Source organism: Heterodontus francisci, chromosome 1 (assembly GCF_036365525.1).
Source record: "Heterodontus francisci isolate sHetFra1 chromosome 1, sHetFra1.hap1, whole genome shotgun sequence".
In the NCBI taxonomy this organism is placed as follows: domain Eukaryota; kingdom Metazoa; phylum Chordata; class Chondrichthyes; order Heterodontiformes; family Heterodontidae; genus Heterodontus; species Heterodontus francisci.
The window spans coordinates 257,962,014-257,982,528 of NC_090371.1; the positions used below are offsets into that span (position 1 = coordinate 257,962,014).

General features: G+C 40.5%; 1 protein-coding gene across 4 annotated transcripts in view; it reads left to right on the forward strand.

Moving 5' to 3' along the window:
* ugl (ureidoglycolate lyase) overlaps positions 1–20,515 on the forward strand; it is a 57,119-nt gene that overhangs the window by 13,977 nt on the left and 22,627 nt on the right. For all 4 annotated transcript variants that reach the window (XM_068043667.1, XM_068043687.1, XM_068043657.1 and 1 more), the window contains 7 exons: positions 738–941; positions 1,562–1,690; positions 6,997–7,215; positions 11,169–11,259; positions 13,745–13,821; positions 13,932–14,042; positions 16,487–16,546. In XM_068043667.1, coding sequence (XP_067899768.1) covers positions 858–941; positions 1,562–1,690; positions 6,997–7,215; positions 11,169–11,259; positions 13,745–13,821; positions 13,932–14,042; positions 16,487–16,546 — 771 coding nt within the window. In that variant the 5' untranslated portion in view covers positions 738–857. The remainder of the gene's footprint in view (positions 1–737; positions 942–1,561; positions 1,691–6,996; positions 7,216–11,168; positions 11,260–13,744; positions 13,822–13,931; positions 14,043–16,486; positions 16,547–20,515) is intronic.

The following is a 20,515-nucleotide window of genomic DNA, read 5'->3' on the forward strand; positions in this document are numbered from 1 at the left end:
GCATAATTATCTTTTTAACTACATGGTAATTGTCAATGCAATGCCAATCGACATCTTTGGCCCAGAAAGGGATCAATTTAAACTGTTCAATCTCATTCATGCAGATAGTAAATTGGTGTTAGACATTTTAAATGTCAAATTTAATTTTTTTCCTTACATTTCCTTTCTTTTTTTTCCCTATCTCTTAATCCAATCTTTCCTTCCCTGTCTTTTTCTTTCCGTACCTAATTTGACTCTAATTCATCCTCCTTCTCCATCATTCCCGTCTTTCTTTTTTTAATCCTTACACCTCATTGATTACGGAGATACACTGTTGGTCCCCCCCCCACCCCCACCCCATTCACTGAGGTCCCAAGATACCCTTTTGTTCTTGCCATGATGTTATTAGCTCACCAGTTAGGGTACAAAAGAATTTTGAGTTTTAATGAAAATGTCTCACAATGACACACCACAAGATGTCCCACTCCAGCAACATCTAGCCTATTGTTGTTTTGTGGGCAAACCAGCACCCATAGCGCTGTATCCCAGTTGTGTTACTGTCTTTAGGAGAGCAACAGAAGGAAAGAGCAGAAAATCTGCGTGAATTTTTTTTCTAAAATTAGATAACAAAGGGCATTGTTATCAATCCATGACGATAAAAAACCTATCAGTAAATATTGTAATTTCATACAAAATACTAAGATGAATCATTATATCTATAACATGAATATTATTTAAATTCACAACAATTTCTTCAGTTTTATTTTTAGTTAAATTGTCATTGGCTGAAAACAAATTCTGTTGGGATGATACTGAATGGAGAATAAAGGTCATTGGACTCAGTTTGTGAAACGTAGCAGATCAAATACAGAGAGCAAATGCAAACCCTCAATCAACAAAAGCCAACTTCTTCCGACGAGAAAACTGCAGTGAATATGGCAGCAACATTGCAACAAATTACTGTAAGTATGAAAAGCAATTTGTTTTAACAGATTCAAATAAATGCTGTCACACGATATGCAGAGTTGCAGGGTTGCAGTCATTAACTAAGACAAACAGAAGTTATCTATTAGGCTGCTATTTCTGATAGTGGTGGATCTACTGGACCTTGTGCAATAGGAGTGTCACACCAGTCAATGTTAGACTTTACACTTTTATATAATCCACTATAAATGGCATTTGTCATATTCTGAAGGGATTACTTTCACCTATGGGCCCCTATCACTGCCAGGAAAATATTTTTGTTTTAACTGGAGATAAGATTTAAAAGTAGTTATGATCCAAACTGGAATTTTCATTCTATCTTGTGGTTTATTTTGTTTTTTGAAATTTACTTTGCAGTCAGGCGGAGAATCAGCTCTGTAAGGACAAACCATTTAGTAACTTAATATATAGCTGGGTATTATAGATTGTGAGTTGTTGTTTTGAAATAATATTCTTTTTAATGATACTGTTGTTTTTTTTTTTAAAAAACGCAACAAATGAAGAATTCTTGTGCAATGCAAAGTATTGTTCTTCAAGACCGGTATAGAGTTTGCTGGGTATTTCTTGCACTAAGTTGTGCACACTTGTTCTGCTGTAGACAGTAACTGGAGTGGAGCTCGAGCCACCTCCTCCATCTCTGAAAGTGGAATTCGAAACCCTTTTGACACCAGAAGCAATACAGTTCCTAGCAGAATTGGTCTCTACTTTTGATGCAGACGTTGATGAGGTACATTTATCTTGTGGGGTGGTGGGGAGGAGGGCTGTGGAGGATAAACTGTAAATATTTCAAATCATTGTCTTTGCATATTTAGTAAATACCTCCACTTACCAGAATGTTTGCTACTAAATTAAATTTTATTTTATGTATAATAATGATTTCACTATAACATTCAACATATGCAGCAGTTTTTAGCACCAAACATACCGTTCTTAATTTCTGTAGCAGTATGCATAAAGGAGCCACTTTGCTCCCCCTACCCTCAGTCTTTTTTAAATAACTAACAAGTAAGTTTTATTTCTTGTAACTATTTTCAAAATCTTCTGCCAAGTCATTTTTGTTATAGATAGGATAGGTGGACACTTGTAAATGAATTTTAAATTCATGCATATTGTATTTGAAGCGTTATGATGTAACAATTGTGTAGTCTGAAATCCTAAATGCAAAAGCTAATATTTTCATAATTGTATATTAACCATTCTGTAAACAAGATGGAACATTATCGCTATTGGCTAATAGATTAGCTCAGCTTGCACATTGTTGCAGTGGTCAACAGCTTTAATTTATTCTTATGAAGGCAACTTAATTCTTCATTTTATATTAGTGTATTGTGAGAAGACAATAATTATTCAGGATAACTGATAACAAGAGTTGAATGTGTTAATATAGGAGAGGAATGAATGGATGAGTTTATGGGCTGAATTTTATTAGTGCGCCGCACTTTGCGATGGCGCGCTTTGAAGTCGGCGGCCTTCCGACTTGGAGGTGCCGCCGCTGAGCCCCCGTGATATTTCGTGCGGGGGCTCATTTAAATGGAGGGGGTAGAGCAGCCAACCCAGGTGATGTAAGGGGGCAGCCACTCTGTACCGGGCAATGGCGTCCAGCGCCACTGCGCAGGAGCCGGTGCCGTTTTTATAGGGCTTCAAGCCCTTAGAAACAAATTAAAGTCTTAAAGTTATATAACCGTTCATTGGCATTTTAAAAATAATTAAAAGATGGAGGCCCTTTCCCAACCCCCCCCCCCCCCCGCCATGTGTATTTTATCGCCAAAAATGTAGACAATTAACTTTATTAGCAACCTGAACATCCCCCCCACAACCTCTTCACATTTGCCCTACAACCCCTTCCCACCATCGCCACAGCCAATAAGAAAGATTTTTCCTGCTTCCCCCCCCCCCCAGCCCTGATAATTTCACTCCTCCCCCCTCCCCACCAGTGCCTTGCCCCAGAACTCCGTACGGAGTTTCAAAAGCGTGCGGGTTGCTGCCGGCGACTGTAAAATCGGCATTTGTTTTTAATTAATTTTAATAATTAAGTGAAGGCCACCGAGGCCTCGCCACCGCCGGTAAAATGCGGCGGGACCTTCTAGGCATCGGGGGTTGTGGCTCGCCACTCCTACAAGTATTTTACGGGCCCCCCTGCCACTAGCCCTGATGTTGAGGGGCTGGTAAAATTCAGCCCATTTTGTTGGTATGCTACAAGCTCTGGGTGCAGGGCACAGGGATGGGGTGGAAAGCAAATCAAATACAACCCTTCATTGTGTGTATTGATCTGTATCTATGACTGGTTTTGACAGGAGAATCTTGGAAGATCTATGGGGTTGTGGGTTATATTACATATCACTGAGCATTGCACATGACCAAGTGTCATCTTCAGATGAAATGGGGTTAGAAGGAGGGGTTTATTGGACAGGGCATACAGATACAATTCGATCCCCAATTTAAAGCCATACATTTTGTTCTTTATTTTTATACAGTAAATTTTTATGTGTACATGTGTTTTAGAAACTGCCTCTGTAAAATTGTCAGTCTCTAATTACATACCCTTGCTCATGGTTAGGCTGCAGCAACTTCCGTTAGCAGAAGTTGTAACTGCAGTATGACAAGATTACAATGGCAGATTCCTTTATAAATGTGAACACACAAATTTTAAATATGTTACCAGTCAATTTCCCATGACGTTGTATTAGAGAGTCAGACCAGGTTTTCAGTTGAAATGGGGTTAGCAAGTGAAGAATAATTGGACCAGGACATCTGGTCCCTATTTTAAAGTCATAACATTCTGTCCTTATTTTTGTATGACACTTTGATTTTATATTATTGTTGATGTTGATCATGGGAAGTTAGACAATATTTTGATAGATAAGGAAGATTCAACAATATAATGGAACATATACTGATTATATTAAAATTAATGTAAGTTAGTGGGAATTGGATCAAATTGTATATGGAAAATATTTTATACTGAGGTGCAGGGTCCAAAACTGAACAAATTACTCCAGATGAGGTCTGACAAAGGCTGTGTGCAATTGAAGCCAGTTTTGCAAGCACAGTTTCCACTCTTTTATATTCCAATAGCCTTGAGCTAAAGGACAACATTCTTTAGCCTTTTTCATAACTTTTTGTACATGCGCACAAATGTTAGTGATTTGTGTTCCTGGTCACCCACATCCTTTGTGTAGATGGGAGCACCCATTATTAGAGGCAAAGGAACTTAGTGGCAGAGAGGCAATTGGGAAGGGAAAAGATGAAGCAGAACAATGGATAGGTGTGGATTCAGATTCACAGCAAAGAAACATGCCAGCCCTAGAGCCATGGAACCTCTCACAGATAGCAATTTCTAATTTTTAATTAAGCACAATAAACAGTAGATAAATAAATAGCAGATATATGCTCAAATACTCACACCTGAAACAATTTTCCAGTTTAAAGATGAATTTAAAATCTTCAATTACTCTTTGGTCAATCCTCCAGCTTGAAAATTTCAAATTCGCGCTGATGAATATCTGGTGACGTCACCACACAAGTCCCGCTAGGAGGCCACCAGGTTTTACCTGGCAGTGTCTCCCCACGGTGGCGGACCCCTCCGTCTTCAATTAAATTGAGGCAGAAACAGGAAGAGGCTCTTAAGTAGCCAGTAATTGGCCACTTAAGGGCCTCAGTTGGCCTGGGGCGGGAAGGCCATCTTCCCCACTCTGGACTAAATTGGAAGCTTTCAGGAAGGCAACGGGTATTCCACCCTCTGCCTTCTGACACAATTTTATGGGCTCCCCCGCCTCCATTCCCATCACAAGGGGGCTCATAAAATTTAACCCGGTGTGTCAGACTTCTAATCTGGTGTCGGGAATTACAGGGTATTTGAAAATAAGCAATTCCGACTTCCACGGTGGCTCAGTGGCTCAATGGATAGATATAGTGTGTGATGTCATGCAGTGTGCAGAGACCAGTCCCAGATTCACTTCCTCCTTTGTGCTGAGTTAATTGGGTTAGAAGTGCTAAAAGTAGCATCAATGAGGAGATTAATCAGGCAAGATCCCTGCTCCAGATCACTGTACAATAAAGTGTCCTGTTATGTAGTCACACTCAGATCTGCAGTGCAAATCTTGGCAACAAGCAAACTATTAACTTTGTTTAGCCAATTAATTAAGAACATAAAGTACAGAATAAGAAAAGGCTTGTCAGCTCATCCAGGCTGCTCTTCCTAACACTCAGTTGCTGAATATTGCATTTGTATGTTATAATGGCCGCTAATTTTGTTCTGTTTACATACTGTTATTTGCGGTTTAATAAGCAAACAGATAAGCTACTTCAATATATGGCATTATTACTTTTAAAGTCTTGTGTATTTTTATTTCTCGTCTCCATTTTTTCATTAATGCAGCTTGTAAGAAACTTACAGCTGTCTTTATCAATCTACAGTTGCTATTATGTGGTGCATTCTAACAGCTCAGAATGACTAGCCTTCGTATTTCCTCCTTTTGGGAGATTATGTGGCCTTTAATTGGCACTTCACAATCTTGGCATAGTTCACATTTGTAAGGCACTTAATGGAGAATTGTTGGCACAGGTCTGCATCTTGCTGCTCAATGATGCAGCAAATTGAATGTCAAACACTACACTACCATGCCAAAAGGTTATTTTCAATGCTGGAGCATGTTACTTACAGCAGGGTGGGGGCGCGGATGGGGAGGTGGGGATGGGAGGTGGGCGGGGTGGTGGATGGAGGGTTGGTGAAGGGGTAGGGGGATGCAGGGAAGAAGTTTCCAGATATGCATGGTGAATCAAAACTAGAAATAAAAATAAAAAGAGTAGCATGATATATTGACACACTGGCATGCTGTGCAACATATTGATGGGGTATCGTGGTGAAAGTTTCCAATTTCTGTGAAGGAGATGATGACCGAAAGCTAGATATTTCACTACAGAAACACAAAGAAAAGAGTGGGCAGGTGACCAGGTTCTAGGCCTCTGCATTTGCTGTTATTGGGTTAGCTGCTGGGGTGAATACAAGTGTACTGAGCAGTCAGCGTAATTAACCCTGTAAATTCCACCTTTTAGGATGAACAGACGGATAGTAGGAATCCTCCCTAACACAGGGCAGCTTCAGCTTCTGTTTCTCCACTACAAACTTTTTAATTTTTTTGTCTGCCTTTCCGTGTGTCTCTGTTTTACTGATACCAACATAATCATTTCTGCTCGGAACTTTTCTTTCTTGTACCTGCTGATCTCTAAGTACATTTTCCTCCACTCTTCATCCTCCCTGCATCTGTGTGGAAATCAAGGTTCATCATGCGATTGAAGCTCAGTTGATTTATTCAGTCAGTAGCTGAGACGCAGGCCGGAATTTTACGGCTCCCCAACAAGCGGGCTGGAGGTGGGGGGTGGGGTGCCATTCCCGACATCCTCTCCCCCCCCCCCCCCCCGCTGCAGTTTTACGCAGGGCGGCAGCAGTGTGAAATGGCTGGCCTGCCCCAGGCCAATCAAGGCCCTTAAGTGGCCAATTAACTGCCACTTAAGGGCCATTCCCTTGCAGTCGTAAATATTTTACCCTTGGCAGCCGGACAGCAAAGGTCCGAAAAACCCAGGCTGGTAAAACCAGGTGGCCTTTTTAGGGGGTGGAGGGGGGACCCTCCTGATCAGGCACCCTGTGTCCCAAGGAGGTGGAAGTCCCGCTCAAGACCAATTATGGGCCTGGGGAGCGAAAAGTCCCAGCCTGTCTCCCCATACCCAGTGGAGGCGGGCTTGTCACCGATTTTTCAGCCGGTGGGTGGGGTCTGCCACCCAACATAAAATTCCAGCCACACTTTCTACCTGAAATTGTCATCATGTCCTCCACCTTGAACAGATATATCCACCTCTCTCTCCCACTACCCCTGATGTCACATTGATGGAGTTCTCTGTAAGTGTATTGTAGGTGTAAATCCGCATCCTACCTCTCTATGGTTCAATATGCAGAAACATGAAAAGTGACATTACCCTGAGATCAATCAGATGACATTAATTAATTTTTATTAATTGCCCACTTTGCATCGGCAGATTTTACGACAGAGAATCATTACAAAGCTGGACTTGAATCGTCATGGTGGACTTCCTGAGTTTTTGCCCCATACCTCACACATCCGAGAGGATCAATCCTGGAGAGTTCAGCCAGTACCTCAGAGGTTACAGAACAGGCATGTAGATCTTGGGGATGTGTCTCCAGCCAACACTGAACATTTCATCAGGGCTATGTGCTCTAATGCACAGGGCATACAGGTAAGATCTCCTACTGCTAGTTGTGTTACTATAAAGGATGGAAAAGTAGCACAGTAAGGTTGGTGCACATCATGCTTCCAAGATTACTGATGCCTGATTTTGGGTGAGTTGTCATAAGAAGGTACACTTATCTACATGAATAAACATTGCCCTGTGACATTTTCCTTTATAAGAGAAGGAATGAATGTTGGGCAGCCTCTTTCTTCCAATTCTGCCATGTCCCTTCAAAAAAATCTTAATATTTTAAACTTAATTCTGCTCAGTATAAGAGCGTCATCAATTTTCAACTAGATGAGAAACTTTTCTACAGTGGAAAGCTCTGTGTTCGGGAAGAGTGATTGCGGAGGGGAATGGAACTTTAAGGATCAATCGTAACTCACATTAGTGCAATTTCTATTGGCCAAAAAATCAACAGTATTAAAAACAGCCATGGAGAACTCTACTTCCCAGAATATCCCAGTGTCCTGAATCAAGGAAAAAACATGCTTTTACCAACAGAGGCACAAATAGGGAATGGAGTTAAGCAAATTGTCATGAAAATGTACTTTATGTTGAATGATGATTTTTATTCCACCAGCTGGAAACCTGAATTGAATTTTTTAAAAACAGACATTAAAGGTGACTTGATGCTTTCAGCTAAAGATGGCTACCCCAATTTCCATCACCATACCTTCCAAATTCCAATAAAATTTGCATCACTGTACTTTCCATATTCTAATACATTGAGATAGAGTCAGCCTGTCTGCAAAGACCCATTAAGGACAATGACCTGGGGAATCTGAGTGAACCACATATCCTGTTCCAATTAACAAGGCATTGAGGCCATCATCTGAGGTATTCACCTAGTGGAGACGAACCACTCAAACCTAATCACTTGAACAATGGGAGCCGAGCCGTGAGAAGGGGATTCCTCGACATGGACTAATTAAGTTTCAAGATGGAGTACACTAACAATGACCATGCTTGAATCACTAGGTGATGATCATGTGACAGGCCCATCCATCATGTGCTTAAGCTTCTGTTTTCTCTGCAGTAAGCAGACAAGTATACAAAATTATGAGGGGCATTGATAGGTTAGATAGAAAGAAGCTTTTTCCCTTAGCGGAGGGGTCAATAACCAGGGGGCATAGATTTAAGGTAAGGGGCAGGAGGTTTAGAGGGGATTTGAGGATTTTTTCACCCAGAGGGTGGTTGGAATCTGGAATGCACTGCCTGAAGGGGTGGTAGAGGCAGGAACTCTCACAACATTTAAGAAGTATTTAGATGAGCACTTGAAACGCCATAGCATACAAGGCTACGGGTCAAGTGCTGGAAAATGGAATTAGAATAGTTAGGTGCTTGATGGCTGGCATGGAGACGATGGGCTGAAGGGCCTGTTTCTGTGCTGTTATAACTCTATGACTCTAGATCCCGATGAGAGAAGACCTGAGTGGGGTCCCTCCTTTCTTTCTCTCTCTCTCCAACCCACCTTGCAAGCTTCAAATAAGAGCAAAATACTGCGGATGCTGGAACTCTGAAATGAGAACACAAAGTGCCAGAAATACTCAGCAGATCTGGCAGCATCTGTGTAGAAAGAAACAGAGTTAACGTTTCAAGTCTGTGATTCTTCATCAGTTTTTTTTAAAAACCAGCTAAACTAAGAAAAATGCTTTTCATTTCAGTTATTTAATAATAATTAACAAAATCAGGAAATGTAACCTAACCTTTTCAGTAACTTACAAAGAAACTCCTAATTAATGCTTGCAGCATTTGTGAATTACAACAATCCCTCAATGTAGCTTTGTGAGTCATTTGGTACAATATTCTGGTGAAGGATAAGTGATAAGAGTGGATTTCAATTTACTTCAAATGACCCAGTTCCCAGTTCATCAAATACCTTTCAATCAGGACATGGTCAGTTCAGCTCCTAACGCTCAAACTCAACATTAATTTAGTTTCACCATTTGCCATCCAGACTTCTCATTATTCAGACCGCATGATTTCAAATACTTTAGCTAGGCAAAAATTAAAGTGGGAATTGCTGGGTCATGCCTTCAATAAGCTGTTTTTTTATTGCCAGTCATACAAATGTTTAGGGAAGAATCATAAAGCAGCAGCACACCTATTTATATTACATCTCTTTTGCACAGGTTTTTTACCTTTTTAATTTTCTCCTATTATTCCATTATTTATTTATTTATTTATTTAGAGATACAGCACTGAAACAGGCCCTTCGGCCCACCGAGTCTGTGATGACCAACAATCACCCATATATACTAATCCTACATTAACCCCATAATCTCTCCCACATCCCCAACATTCTCCTACCACCTACCTACACTAGGGGCAATTTACAATGGCTAATTTACCTATCAACTCGCAAGTCTTTGGCTGTGGGAGGAAACCAGAGCACCCAGCGGAAACCCACGTGGTCACAGGGAGAACTTGCAAACTCTGCACAGGCAGTACCCAGAATTGAACCCGGGTCACTGGAGCTGTGAGGCTGCGGTGCTAACCACTGCGCCACTGTGTGTCTTTTCTTCATGTCTTACAGTTTGCATAATCTTTCCAGTCATGTTGATTGTTCGAGGCTTTATCTTCCAGCTTTGTTTTTCTTCATCTCCCAGGTGTAACCTGGCAATCTCCTTCCTCCCTTCACCATTGCTGCCTCAGCCTGAAGCAATATAGATGCACTACAAAATTAATATTGTTATGAATGCTGGACTTTGTAGTCTGGTTATGTTTTACAAAACTGTGATCTTTGTTGCAGTGTAAAATGGACATTCGGAGAGATTTTGAGTTGAATTTCAATTGAATTTTCAATCAATTTTCCTTTCTTTATTCACATATCTGAATCTATCAACAGCATATGATGCATTAAGATTTGGGACATTATAGTTGTGATTCAGTTCAGGCCTCAATGAATGGCATATTTGTAAAAACAAAAATCTAATTTTCACCTCCCCTCCCTCTTTTTGTTGGTGTACCTCTTAATAGTTTGTCCAAGTGAACATTCTTCATCTGAACCACTTAACAATACAAGGCCTCACAGCTGAGCCTGATCCTTCACTAATAGCCATAGACTTTCCAGCATGAGATTGTACATAGCAATCAGAAGCAGCAACTTTAACTTATTTTCTTTTTAACCACCCCCTCCACCATCCCTAGCACAGGGGCACTAAGGTCAATTGATAACACATCAACTGTTATTTTGGCTGACATCAGCTAACTTAGCATAGATCAGGAATTGATTTTGGGACTTCCTGATCTATATTGCTTAGTGATATGCCAGGTGGTACCTATGCTCAGTAGGCTATTGGGAAGCACTGAAACACTGCTGAAAATGAAGTGTGATCTACTGAATTATTTCATGATCCTAAATGTTATCAAGGGAAGGTCTGTGTATTAAACAAATGTCTCTGTTTCTTCTTGGTACTCTATTTTACACACTAGAACAACTAGTTAGGCATGCCATGGGTGCTGACATTCCATATTGATAGTGGCCTGGCATGACATCATGAAGTTTGGCATTAGTGACATGAATGGAGCCAGTATATCATAAGATAGCCTTCCCCGTTCATAATATTGCATAAAGAGCAGCTCCACATAACCAGCACTTTTCCCCTTATAAAGGAAACTGTCAGAAGGACCCTGTTTATTGACATAGGGAAATGCCTGATACTTTTCCCATGATTTTCAAACAGGCTAATCGGAAACTGAGCAACTTTGGTAAGTGTAGCACTATCTTCCATTAGTATAACATTTAAGACTATGGAGCCATTGGCTAGACAGTAATTCTGGAGTAATGCCAACAAGTTTCTTGGTGAGTTTATAAATCAGAATGGTGTGTACACACATTTTTGTGTTAATATTACTCTCCAAGAAAAAAATGTTTAAATGCTGGCCGAGCCACTAATGCCCACATCCCATGAATGAATAAAAAAAAATTGATGTATTTTGATTTATGTTTACAGACTGATTTTGATGATGGCCACTGTCCATCCTACTTTAACCAAATTCGAGGACTCTCCAATGTTTACAAGGCAGTTCATAATCAGTTTCCAGGTAAGAATCCTGCTACTGTTTTGGGTGCTTTGATCTGTTTTCTTTTTCAATGGCTTTACAGCATCTTTATTAAACAAACTGGATCCTTTTAGAACTGAAATCTTTTAATTTTCAATTTTTTTATTGCATTGGGTGCTTGAACCTGGGGATTTTAATTACCCCAGTTATGAAGTGCTATTTGATTAAGTAGGGGTTGTGCTACACAGCCACACTCATTTCAGATTGATAAACCAACTGGAGACTGAATGGGATAAAACAACTAAGCAAATTTTTTTACAAAATGCATGAATACGAGAGTACAAGACAATTGTGATTTATAATATACAGTTCACCAAGCTCTCACCGATTCTTGTTCAACAGTGAAAATAGTATCCTGAAAAAGAACAAAGTCCTTGGTGAATGATATAGTCCTGACTGTATGTCCCTTGCTAATAAAATGTAATTTTGAATGTTATTGCTCAATTTAGGAGTTTCACATGGAATACGTACATCATGTATTTGTGGAGCTCTTTATTCTGAACATCTTTCAGAATGGTCACAAGGCCTTATTTTATCCAATTAATTTATTTAAAGAAGGAAAACAAAGATTTTGCCAAACAAAATATCCAATGGAATAATATTTTGTAGCTTTAAGACATTCTGTGGCAATTCTCCATTAGCCTAATATTAACAATAGTAAAATTCGTGCAAACAGTTCATGATAATGAACTGAATAGCTAGGACCAATTTTTCAATGCAAATTAATGCCAGTAAAACCCAGGATTTGGCATTTTAAGGCTACTTTCCCAGGAACAAAGACAGTAACCTCTTTGAAATAAACATGAATCACAAACAACTTTTTAATCCCTGTTTAGAAGGTTCCAGCTGTTTTTTTAAATTTAGATTCCCGAAGTGTGAATATCCCTGAGTTTTTAACTGCTGTTTGCATTGCTGTACTTGTGCCTTGTGTTTATATTTGCCAAGATCAACTGTTATATTTACTTGGAGCCCCGCCTGTTACTGAACAATGGTTCTTTCATCTGGCCATTTTGATTGCTTGTCACTGACAGTTTTTAAAAAATATACATTTATTTATTTATTTATAGATACAGCACTGAAACAGGCCCTTCGGCCCACCGTGTCTGTGCCGACCAAGAACCACCCATTTATACTAACCCTACAGTAATCCCACATTCCCTACCACCTACCTACACTAGGGGCAATTTACAATGGCCAATTTACCTATCACCTGCAAGTCTTTGGCAGTGGGAGGAAACCGGAGCACCCGGCAAAAACCCACGCGGTCACAGGGAGAACTTATAAACTCTGCACAGGCAGTACCCAGAATTGAACCCGGGTCCCTGGAGCTGTGAGGCTGCGGTGCTAACCACTGCGCCACTGTGTCAACCCAATATGTTGAAAACCCAGGGTTCAAACTTGAAAAGCCTTATCACAGTATCTCAGCCACTGGTTCTCTCAAGTGATCTTCCTAGACTGTGCAAGACACCACAATAAACACGTGATTAAATTGTAACTTCAGATATATGCGTGTGACGTGCGTCTATAACTGGTTGGGAAGCGGGAAGCAGGAGACAGAGTGGGGAATAGAGACTTTGTTTGACATAATTTCTTTCAGTGAAGTTTTATTGTCTTCAACAGGATCATTTATTAATAAACTTTGGTAAGATCACTTTTAGACAGATATAATGAGACAATTGAAATTCACATTGGCCTTAATCCATTAAAATACCAGACTACTATGTCTCAAATATTAGAGGGTGTCTTTTTTCTGGAGCTGGATATTGAGAGTGCAGGGGCTGAATCGTACCATTTGTCCCCTGGAGCGTGAGGCCCAGGATATTATAACATTGGCCACGGTAATTATTCTGACACTGATTCCCGCCTACAGCAGGTAGGATTGGTGTCAATATTGGCGGGCTGCCTGGGACCCACAGATATGGTCACCAGCAAGGTAAGAAAGAGTTGGGCAGGGGGATGTGGGTCGAGGAATTCTGTGTATGCTTCTCTTGGCCCACAAGGAACCTTTAAAATGTAAAAAGTACCTCGAATACACAGGTGCACCCAGGCCTCCTGTGGCTAGGATCGCATCTTTAGCCAGTGGACCCGAGACTGTAAGGCACTTAGCTCCCAGATGCAATTTTGCTGTTTAAATTAGGGCCCTGCTCCTTTGGAATGGGGTAGCTATCCTGTGCCTGAAATCAGACAACTTAAAATGGCGGAGGTGGGGATGTGGCAGGATCTTTCCCCGACTGGCATATTCACACCCCTTTCCCGTTGGGCGAAGGGGATTAATATCGAAACTTAGCAGTCTGCCGGCCAAGATTTTTTGTTAGTCATGCGAGTTGTACCACATTATTCATAGCCTTTGGTAAAACTTTAAGATCCTTCTATTAAGGAAAACTTCTTTATTTTTGGGAGTATACTCAAAAAATACAGGACTTAGCAATAGCAACATGGTTATAATGTTGTTGAATTATGTGTCTAGATATACCACCTATTTCCAAGGCCCCCATTTTAATGCTAAGACCTAGAGCATGGAACATGGTCGAACACAACATGCTGGTATGTTGTTCTTCAGTTTGTTGCTTGGAAAGTAATTTTCTTAACACAATACTTTGGTTGATGGTTGTGCTGTCATTCCATGTGAAATGTGCATTGATTACAATCAACAGGTTAATGGAAAGGAGGCCCCAGGCCCTCTGTTTGACTTTGGATTACTGATGTACCACAATGGGCGAATTCTGTTCGAAAATGAATGTGGTCCTTTCTTTTATCTGTCAAAGGTACTCTGAAAGTTTTGCTATTAACATTAATTCTTGTTTTCTAGATACCTTCCCTCTCAATTGTAGTAGTCTTATTTGACCACCAAGCTATGTACAGGACAATACTTATATAATATCATTGCTTTTTTGCCAAATAAATGTTGGGCATTAAGTGGATTATTTACCCGAACCTTCAACGTGCTCCATTTATACTTTGCCAAAAAACGATGACAAATAGATGGTGTTTGAATTTGGTAGAGATTGGCTGATGCCACAGGAGTTACTGGATAGCGAGAAAGAGAGAGATCAATTGTAGTGTACTGCTGCTGGTGTGGCTGAGATCAGATATCTGCACAGATCAAAGACTAAACCTAGGACCTTCCTAATCTGTATGGCTCAGTACCTTATTGGCTGGTGCATTTACACACTGACACATATCGGGAGCCCACTGACTTTTAATGAAACAGGGGTATTTGTCACATATGACAGTCAGTATTAATTTCCAATTTTTAATGTCGGAAGGAAACATCACAAATGCAGTCTGAGTTAGAGATTGAGATTGAATCCATTTAAATAAAAAAGTCTTGCATTATTACAACCCAACCTCTCTTTGGTCACAAGATATGTAGGGATGTTAAATCAAGGCTCTGTCTGGTCTCTCAGATGGATGTAGCAGACCTCATGACAATATTCAAAGAACAGGGAGCTCTCCCAGTGTTCTGGTCAACATTTCTCCCTCAACCAGCATCACAAAAACAGATTACTTGATCATTGCTGTTTATGGGGCCTTGCTGTGTGCAAATTTCTCAACATTAGAGCAGTGAGTGCACTTCAAAAGTACTTCTTTGGCTGTGAAAGCGCTTTGGGACTTCCTGTGGTCATGAAAGGTACTATATAAATGCAAGTTCTTTCTTTACGTTTCATCATTGGAATTGAAAGACTATGGGCCAGATTTTGCTGAAATAAATATGTGTCCAAACGACACAAGCTTTTATTAATACATAAATTAGCCAGCAATATATGGCGAGGAAGAGATACCACGTGAATTGTGAATCGCCACAAGCTGCTGTCTAAATTGTGCCGCTCTGCTGTTAGCTTCGCGAAAATGGCACATCGTGCTTCACCTTTCTGTGATTTTCATCAAGTTGCTCCATTAGCACATTAATTGTCCATTAAACTTGCCAAAAGAAGTTAAGTCTTGGATTTAACAGTATAATTACCCTTTTAACAACATGATAATTGTTAAAGACTGCCAATTAACCTCTCCAATCAAGAAAGTAAACAATAATAATTCCTTCAGGTTGTTCATTGTTTTAGGAGATTTTAAAAATGTCAGATTTGAAATTTTTCGTTTTTTCCTACTTTTCCTTTTTTCTCCTTATTCTCCTTAATTCAATCTTCCTTCCTCACTTTCTCTTTCTGTACCTGATTTGACATTGAATTCACCCACTCTAATTTATCCTCCTTCTCATTTCTTTCTCTGTTTATTTCTCAATCCTTAAATCTTATTGGTTAAGGACATTACATGGTTTGCCCCGTTGTTCACCAGGGTCCCAGGTGTGTTGCTGCCCTCGCAACGGCGTTATCAGTAAGCACTTGTAGCAGATTTGCAGACAAAATGTTTGAAAACCATAATGTGCCTAACTAACTCGGCTGCAAGATACCAACTCCAGCAAAATCTGGCCCAATGTCATATCTTTCAATGGATGCTGCTTCAGTTTCAATAATCTGAATATTGAGCTCTTCAATCTATCTTAAAAAAACATTGAATGGCAAACAAAAATTGAAATCTGGGGCAGGTGCAAAGCAGAGGGAAGATGCCTATCTCAAGGTTGGCAGAAAATTAGAGGGTCAGTCACCCCAGGTCTCTTGACTCAGGAAGCTAATAGAAAATGTCAGCATCTCAAGAGGCTTTTTTAAAATCATCAAAAACAATCACTAAACCCGCCTATAAAATTTGAGGAGAATCCAAATAATCAAGCATATTTTCATTTATAAATTGGAAAAGGGACAGCAGTGAAAATAAAATAGGATTCTATTAAAATTCCATAAGACTGCCTTCTTGAACTGATGCAGTCTATCTGGTGTAGATACACCCACAGTGCTATTAAGGAGGGAGATCCAGTATTTCAATCCAGCGACAGAGAAGGAATGGTGATATATTTTCAAGTCAGGATGATGTGCGGCTTGGAGGGGAACTTGCAGATGGTGGTGTTCCCACACATCTGCATTTGTTTTGATATGTTACACATATAAGGGCTAATTTTGCAATCCCAAGCCCTGCTTGAGGAGGGAGTGGATCGGAGATAGGGCTACAACTTATGTAGCTTCAATTCTCGACCTATGTTTCCCATGAGCTTGGGAATTAGCTCTTTAATGTTTCGGCTAATGATAAATATGTTGATTAAATGTATGTTCTGGAACATATTATCAAGGTTTACAGATTTTATTTTGTCACATTACAGGTTGAAAACCATTTGGAGGCCAAATTGTGGAACAATATATTTGTCTGGGTTCAAAAGAAGGTATGGTATAATAGGACAAGTGATAAATAGCACTGAATCCAAGTTGTGAATTGTTCAGATGCGAACATATGAATTAGAAACAGGAGTAGGCCACTCAGCCCCTTGAGCCTGTTCTACTATTCAGTAAGTTCATGGCTGAACTGATTTCTTCACATTACCACCTATCCCCGATAACCTTTCACCCCTTTGCTTATCAAGAATCTATCTACCTCTGCCTTAAACGTATTCAAAGACTCTGTTTCCACCTCTGCTTTTGAGGAAGAGAATTCCAAAGACTCATGACCCTCTGAGAGAAAAAATTTCTCCTCATCTCCATCTTAAATGGGCGACCCCTTATTTTTAAACAGTGACCCCTGGTTCTAGATTCTGCCACAAGGGGAAACATCCTTTCCACATCCACCCTGTCAAGACTGCTCAGGATCTTCTATGTTTCAATCAAGTCACCTCTTCCTCTTCAAAATTACAGCAATACAAGCCTCGCCTGTCCAATCTTTCCTCATAAGATAGCCTGCCCATTCCAAGTATCCGTCTAGCAAACCTACTTTGAACTGCTTCTGAAGCATTTACATCCTTCCTTAAATAAGGAGACCAATACTGTACATAGTACTCCAGATGTGGTCTCACCAATGCCCTCTATAGCTGAAGCATAACCTCGCTACTTTTGTATTCAATTCCCCTCGCGATAAACGATAACATTCTATTAGCTTTCCTAATTACATGCTGTACCTGCATACTAATCTTTTGCGATTCATGCGCTAGGACACCCAGATCCATCTGCATCTCAGAGCTCCGCAATCTCTCACCATTTAGATAATATGCTTCTTTGTTATTCTTCCTGCCAAAATGGACAACTTCGCATTTTCCTACATTTATACTCCATCTGCCAGATTTTTTGCCCACTCACTTAACCTATCTATTTTCCATTGTAGCCTCCTTATGTCCTCTTCACAACCTACTTTCCTACCTATCTTTGTGTCATCAGCAAATTTAGCAACCATACCTTCGGTCCCTTGATCTAAATTATTTATATAAATTGTAAAAAGTTGAGGCTAGCACTGATCCCTGTGGCATACCACTTGTTACATCTTGCCAACCAGAAAATGACCCATTTATGCCTACTCTCTGTTTCCTGTTAGCTAGCCAAGCTTCTCTCTGTGCCAATATATTACCTCCTACACCATGAGCTTTTTTTTGCAATAGCCTTTGATATGGCACCTTATCAAATGCCTTCTGAAAATCTAAGTATCCCCTTCCCCTTCCATCCCCTTCATCCACAGCACATGTAACTCCCTCAAAGAACTCCAATAAATTGGTTAAACATGATTTCCCTTTCACAAAACCATGTTGACTCTGCCTGATTACCTTGAATTTTTCTAAGTGCCCTGCTATAACGTCTTTAATAATAGCTTCTAACATCTTTCCTAAGATAGATGTTAAACTAACTGGCCTGTAGTTTCCTGCTTTCTGTCTCCCTCCCTTTTTGAATGAAGGAGTTACATTCGCTATTTTCCAGACTAGTGGAACCTTCCCTGAATCTAGGGAATTTTGGAAAATTAAAATTAAACCTCACTAGCCACTTCTTTTAACATCCTAGGATGAAGTCCATCAGGACCCGGGGACTTGTCAGCCTGCAGCTCCAGCAATTTGTTCAGTACTACTTCCCTGGTGATTTTAATTTTCTTGAGTTCCTCCCTCCCTTCCATTTCCTGACTTACAGCTAATTCTGGGATGTTACTTGTATCCTGTATAGTGAAGACCGATGCAAAATACCTCTTCAATTCATCTTCCATCTCCTTATTATCCATTATTAATTCCCCAGACTCATTTTCTATAGGACCAACGTTCACTTTGTTAACTCTTTTATTTTTTAAATATCTATAGAAACTCTGTCTTTACATTTCTAGCTAGCTTTCTCTCGAACTTTAATTTTACCTTTCTTATCAATCTTTTAGTCAATCTTTGCTGTTTTTTATATTCTGTCCAATCTTCTGACCTGCCACCCATCTTTGCACAATTGTATGCTTTTTCTTTAAGTTTGATATTATCTTTAACTGTTTTAGTTAACCATGGATGGCAGGTCCCTCCCCTTGGAATTTTTCTTTCTCATTGTAATGTGTCTATTCTGTGTATTCTGAAATATATGTAGATTGTCCAACTAGGGATGGGGCCATACTGGACCTGGTATTGGGGAATGAGCCCGGCCAGGTGGTCGAAGTTTCAGTAGGGGAGCATTTCGGGAACAGTGACCATAATTCCATAAGTTTTAAGGTACTTGTGGATAAGGATAAGAGTAGTCCTCGGGTGAAGGTGCTAAACTGGGAGAAGGCTAATTATAACAATATTAGGCAGGAACTGAAGAATTTAGATTGGGGGCGGCTGTTTGAGGGTAAGTCAACATCTGACATGTGGGAGTCTTTCAAATGTCAGTTGATTAGAATCCAGGACCAGCATGTTCCTGTGAGGAAGAAGGATAAGTTTGGCAAGTTTCGGGAACCTTGGATAACGCAGGATATTGTGAGCCTAGTCAAAAAGAAAAAGGAAGCATTCGTAAAGGCTGGAAGGCTAGGAACAGACGAATTCCTTGAGGAATATAAAGACAGTAGAAAGAAACTTAAGCAAGGAGTCAGGAGGGCTAAAAGGGGTCATGAAAAGTCATTGGCAAACAGGATTAAGGATAATCACAAGACTTTTTATACATATATAAAGAGCAAGAGGGTAACTAGGGAAAGGGTTGGCCCGCTGAAGGACAGAGAAGGGAATCTATGTGTGGAGCCAGAGGAAATGGGCGAGGTACTAAATGAGTACTTTGCATCAATATTCACCAAAGAGAAGGACTTGGTGGATGATGAGCCTAGGGAAGGGAGTGTAGATAGTCTGGGTCATCTCATTATCAAAAAGGAGGAGGTGTTGGGCGTCTTGCAAAGCATTAAGGTAGATAAGTCCCCAGGGCCTGATGGGATCTACCCCAGAATACTAAGGGAGGCAAGGGAAGAAATTTCTGGGGCCTTGACAGAAATCTTTGCATCCTCATTGGCTACAGGTGAGGTCCCAGAGGACTGGAGAATAGCCAATGTTGTTCCTTTGTTTAAGAAGAGTAGCAAGGATAATCCAGGAAATTATAGGACGGTGAGCCTTACGTCAGTGGTCGGGAAATTATTAGAGAGGATTCTTCGGGACAGGATTTACTCCCATTTGGAAACAAACGAACTTATTAGCGAGAGGCAGCATGGTTTTGTGAAGGGGAGGTCATGTCTCACTAATTTGATTGAGTTTTTTGAGGAAGTGACAAAGATGATTGATGAAGGAAGGGCAGTGGATGTTATCTATATGGACTTCAGTAAAGCCTTTGACAAGGTCCCTCATGGCAGACTGGTACAAAAGGTGAAGTCACACGGGATCAGAGGTGAGCTGGCAAGATGCATACAGAACTGGCTCGGTCATAGAAGACAGAGGGTAGCAGTGGAAGGGTGCTTTTCTGAATGGAGGGATGTGACTAGTGGTGTTCCGCAGGGATCAGTGCTGGGACCTTTGCTGTTTGTAGTATATATAAATGATTTGGAGGAAAATGTAGCTGGTCTGATTAGTTAGTTTGCAGACAACACAAAGGTTGGTGGAATTGCGGATAGTGATGAGGATTGTCAAAGGATACAGCAGGATACAGATCGGTTGGAGACTTGGGCGGAGAAATGGCAGATGGAGTTTAATCCGGACAAATGTGAGGTAATGCATTTTGGAAGATCTAATGCAGGTGGGAAGTATACAGTAAATGGCAGAACCCTTAGGAGTATTGACAGGCAGAGAGATCTGGGCGTACAGGTCCACAGGTCACTGAAAGTGGCAACGCAGGTGGATAAGGTAGTCAAGAAGGCATACGGCATGCTTGCCTTCATCGGTCGGGGCAGAGAGGATAAAAATTGGCAAGTCATGCTACAGCTGTACAGAACTTTAGTTAGGCCACACTTAGAATAT